This window comes from Notothenia coriiceps, unplaced genomic scaffold (genome assembly GCF_000735185.1).
Source record: "Notothenia coriiceps isolate Sejong01 unplaced genomic scaffold, NC01 NC01_scaffold00026826, whole genome shotgun sequence".
Lineage (NCBI taxonomy): Eukaryota > Metazoa > Chordata > Actinopteri > Perciformes > Nototheniidae > Notothenia > Notothenia coriiceps.
The window spans coordinates 1-5,426 of NW_011359527.1; the positions used below are offsets into that span (position 1 = coordinate 1).

General features: G+C 39.8%; 1 protein-coding gene across 1 annotated transcript; it reads right to left on the reverse strand.

The window, feature by feature from the left end:
* Nucleotides 1-61: 61 nt before the first annotated feature.
* LOC104957345 (kinesin-like protein KIF16B) lies at nucleotides 62-4,382 on the reverse strand (the record flags this gene model as incomplete). The annotated part of the gene is made up of 5 exons (XM_010784967.1): nucleotides 4,256-4,382; nucleotides 3,056-3,153; nucleotides 2,322-2,431; nucleotides 791-933; nucleotides 62-230 (listed from the first exon to the last, which is right to left on the reverse strand). Coding segments are annotated over exons 1-5 (535 nt in total), but the record flags the coding sequence as incomplete, so codon positions are not given.
* Nucleotides 4,383-5,426: the final 1,044 nt, after the last annotated feature.

Consider the following 5,426-nt stretch of genomic DNA (forward strand, 5'->3'; position numbering starts at 1 on the left):
AATATAAAGTGTTACAGATGAAAGTTTCAAAACTGATTTGAGAGAATGTTCTGTTTCTGACCTAGAGCAGAGATGACGTTGCCCAGGGTGACGAGGGACTTGTTGATGTTTCCTCCCTCCTTCAGTCGGACGCCCGTGGCTCCCGTGGCGTCGGCTCGCTCGCTGCCGGCCAGGTCCACCAGGTGGATCTTACTGACCGTCTCACTGGGCATCTCTGAATCAAACTTAGCCTAAACAAAAGACAGAGATTAGTCTAAAATGTGGTAATTTAAAATCACACATTTTTGGGGGGCTAAAAACTGTTAAAAACCTTGGTTGAAAGATATCAGGTTGAATTATTTCTGAATGTTTAAAACTGTTAATACCTTTCGACAAAGACTACTTATTATCTATACTTTCAGTCAAATACAAACAAGATGTCAGTTTAAGGAAATGTTGCAGAGCAGGATGAATTATGTGTTATTTTCTGCAGCGTTAGTTTTTCAATTACCACAAAAAATAAGTTTGTTTTTTTCTAAATGTGATCGTAGGATGGTTACATTACTCGCCTACGTTCAACCACCTGCTCCAGACTTCTTCAAACTGTTGTATTTCTTGGACACATTTCCTTTTTTTTTGCATCCTTATGCTGTTGTTTGATGACTGAGTTGTTCTCAGAGCAAACTTTACCAAATATTTAAGACACTTTTGTTTTGAGTGTCAGTCTGAGGTGTCCAGTCGCCTCCACAGAGAGAACCAACCCTCTGTAGGGAAATGATTTAATTTCCGGAGTCTGTTAATGGTTCCTGACCTGTGTGAAGTTGATGGTGAAGATGGCGTGCGAGCGGCTGCTGACGTCGTTCATGCTGGTGCTGGCGGTGGTGCGGTTGATGTTTCCGGCCTCCATCAGCTCCTCCACGTCGCTGTAGTTCTGCACCAGGTGTTTGGACAGATCTGAGACAGAAGAAGACACATGAACCAAAGGCAGAACAACAACATGTTTAGCAGGTAGCTACTTGCATGCAGATTGAATATTCCTACTCAATTTAAAGACTGTAAGATACAATTCTACAATATATCAATATTCCAATCGATGGATGGACTTGCACTATTTTATCTAGGGATGGGTATCGTTAAGGTTTTAACGGTACTACTACTTTTATCGATACCGCTTATCGGTCCGGTCTTTTAACGGTACTCTTATCGGTTCTTTTGGAGAAAAAAATAAGGTAAATTAACTAAACAAATTGTGAACAAAACTAACATTGCTTTTTATTTAAATTAAATACATAATATTTCACATCAAAAGAAACAACAATGTTTTAACAAATCATATTAAATAATGTGATGGCAGAACTGTAAACAGAATAGCTGAAACTTTAACAAAATAAAGAGTCACTCAGTTTCCTCTAATCACTAACCCATGTTTGTATAATTGAGTTAACTCCGTGTGTTGCTGCTAGCACATAACACCTGACGTGGAAACGTTACTCGTGGATGGGGCTACAGAGCTACTAGAAAGACAGTGGAACCCGGTGCATTCCTCCGTCTGAATGTGGTGCACTTTTGCTAAATGTTTAGACACATTGCTCGTGTTACCGCCCTTACATGCTAAACACTCTTGGCAAGGAGCATTGTCCACCTCAAGACGGGTAACATTTAACCACACCTTGGAGCGCTTCTCTCCGCCATCTCCTCCGTGTGTTGCTGCATGTAGCATCTGCGTGTGTGTAAACTGCCCCGCCCCCTCGCAAGCAGGCGGGGGAGAGAGATCTCTCGTCTGGATTGGAAAGATCGAAAATACTAAAAAGACGCATTTTGCATATTAGAAACGGAGTTGGCGACACTAAAACTGCAATATAATGTTTGTGTAGCAATAATACATATATTTTTTACATGTCTCCAGTACCGATAAAAAGACTGTTAACGTCGGAGCTTAACGGTACCACGGTCTTTAATAATTCAGCCCCGGGGCCCGTTTAATACCGGGGCTCGGTACCCATCCCTAATTGTATCTGTTTTATTGTGTTGCACTGTTAGAGGAGTCTGTGACCTAAGATTTTCATTGTCAAAACTACACTGTAGCTATGCACACATGACAATAAAAGCCTTGAATCTAAAAAATAACATCATTTTAAACTGCTGTGAGAACAAAAGACCATCCTGAGATATTCACTTTAACTTCCCAGACCATAAAGCTGACCTGAAACCAGACTACAGAAAGCGTAGAAATGACTTTGTTGTACAAAAAAGAAAAAAAGACCAACTCGTACTCACTAAATAACTAAAACTAACAACAACAACATTTTACTGCACTTTCTAGCCTTGCTCTGTAGTCTCACCTTCTACATACGGGCCGTCCTTGGGGTGCTCCCTGACTCTCAGGTTGTAGGTCTGAGTGGACTTCCTCCTCAGCAGGTCTCTCACCCTCTCGTTGTAGATCTCCAGGTAGCTGAGGAGATAAACCAAAAGGAAGACATGGCTTTAATCCCAATTTACCTAGAGTTATTTTTATCTGCTTTTAGTCCAAAGTGTATTTTTAGCCTCAAAGACAAAGCGTTTCATCCCGAAAATGACTCCTTCCTGATGCTAGTTAAATATGCTACCTGCTCCCTGTCAATCATTCTGTTTGAGAGCAAGAAGAAAGATAGGGGACGCGGTTATCGATCTGAGGATATAGAGGATGAAACTCAAGAGCTGAAACTGTTAGACGTGATGATTAAGTTATTTCACAGCAATATTGAAAATGTGATTTATAAAAGATGATTTCAGCAAAGATTTGGCACCTGTGTTTCTATTTAAGGTTATTGGAGATTGATGCAGCATGAGAGTTACATTTACTATACTGCTTTCCTTTTAATTAACAATAGTATTGGTATATTTAGCATTTTACCCAATTGTATATTTTAGATCTCTATCTATTCTGTAATGAAGTTTCATAATTGGTGTATTTCATTTTACTATATTTATGTTACGCACAAATATTACCAAAGAAAATAGTTTTAACCTGAAAGCCTACTCTGCAATAAGCTGGATTGTGAAAATGTGAGCAGAGCAGGTGTGAATCTGGCCTCACCTGACTTCTGCACGAAATGAAGCTTCATCCCATCGAGTGGTCGCAGCGATACGAGTGAACAAACCTTCACAGAACCTCGGGATCAGACCTGCGTCTCCCTAAAACAACAACAACATCAACAACACACACAAACGAAAATACTTCAGTGAGATCCTGCAATATCAAACACACAGCCAAACAACTACAGGCTGAAAAACAGAGACATGTTTGATGCCAGAGACATTTGGAAACATCGATTCAAATAAATGTGAGATTTATTTTCTGCAAAATCTCCTAAACCATATTTTCCACCATGAGGAGGATAAACATGTTGACAGTATGTATCAGACATGTGTCTTTAATTCCTTCTTACTATCTTCCATTACCACAAACATCTGTTTCTGATCTGAGTTTACATTACATGACATTTTACTTGTTAGACTTACATACTCAATACTGTGGGAAATCCCCACAGGAACAATTTGGGGTGAAGTGTCTTGCAGTGGGGTTTGAACCTGTGCCCTCCTGTTCCCAACACCAACGCACACCAACGCACTAACCCACTGTGCCACACGCCCCTATACATTTAAGTCGTTGATCAAAACTGTATTGAATAATATGAATACATGGTATTTATATAGCGCCTCCCTGTACACAACAGGTGTACGAAGTGTTATGGCAATTATGGTATTAAAGCTTAATACAGTGTAATCCTAATGAAATGTAACTGCTGTATCTTGGGAATGGCATGTAAATGTATGTGTAATAACAGATGTGTTCACAAAGGGTTTTATGACACTACAGGAAGGTAAGGAAGACATGTGCTCTAGGCAGGGGTTAGCTGTGACACACAATTGTTCTTTGTTGGGTGTGAGTTTTGCCTACTGTCATAGGGCAATTACCTGGACCACATGTTGTTGTGTTGTCATGTAAATTATCTTTGCTGTGTCCCTAAAAGAGTTGCTGTCACACACAGAGCAGCACGCACTCTGAACGAGTCGTCATGCTTGCAAGCATTAAACGAAGATTTTAAAAGACTTTATATCGATACTGTGTTTCTTTGCATAATTGCCTAACTCATCATTTTCTCTAGACAGCAGCTGATTTTAAGTTGCTACGACAGAAGTTACTGTTAACCAAAGGCACATAAATAGTAATCCCACTGTTTTGAGTGGTGAGGAGAACGAATATATATTTAAAACGCTGTAAAAAGCAACTCACAGGATTTCCCATCATGGTGTAGGACTTCCCCGAGCCGGTCTGACCGTAGGCGAACACGCAGGCGTTGTATCCTTCAAACGCCGCCCTCAGCACGTCAGAGCCCAGATCTTTGAACACCTGTGGAGAAAATGTGAGTTTTTATCTCTGCTTAGAGCTCTTTAAGGCTTCTGTCGCCAAGCCAACTGGTGCTCGAGATAATATAACAGGTTTCAGACGCAGTATGGATGCTGCAGAGCTGTAAAGGGACATGTCCGGCTTTGTTACTAAAAATAATCCAAAAAGACAAGGTTTGCCAAGCTGTATTAGACAGAGATGGCAAAAGTACACACATCCTTTACTCAAGTAGAAGTACAGATACTTGTGTTTAAAAATACTCTGGTAAAAGTAGAAGTACTGACTAAAGTTCTTTACTCAAGTAAAAGTAAAGAAGTATGGGCTTTGAAATGTACTTAAAGAGCCTGTGACAGCATCCCAACAACTGTTGTGCAATGAAATATTGGGCTACTAGTCATCTTGAAACGTCAGTTAAAAAAAAAGGTGCCGTTCCGATAAATACCAATAATTTCGAACATCGCGGGGAAATTCCTTCGACTCATTTTGAAGTTTTGGGGGAATCCGGAAGTGACGGCGAGAGAGCCAAACACGGACAAAGTGTGTTGTCATGCGTAGAAATGGTGAATTACTGAGTTTAGGCACGTTAATAACGTTTTAATGAAGTTGACTACAGTATATTCATATTTCTCAGTGCTTTCATGTCAATTCGGCGAACATAAACATAAATGATCGTGGTGAAGATGATGATTAAATTAGGATTAAAAATCGGTAGTGAGAGCTGCTGAATTTCCTCCCGTCGGATGTGATATAAAAACAAATCGATTATTTTTGTAGTTGTAAACTCAAGTGGATGAAACTACATTTATTAGTGCTTTCATGTCAATTCGGCGAACATATGATACATTAAATGATCGTGAGGATGATGATTTAAAAATCGTTTGTTTGAGCCGGGCTGCATTTCCTGATGAGAAAACAAAGCGATGCTTTTTGTAGTTGTAGTTAAAGGGGTGTTTTTTTTTACCACAGTGTTGGGGAAATTAATGGATAAAATGCACAGATTATTATTATTATTATTATTATTATTCCCACTCCGATCGGGACACTAGGTCCACCGTTT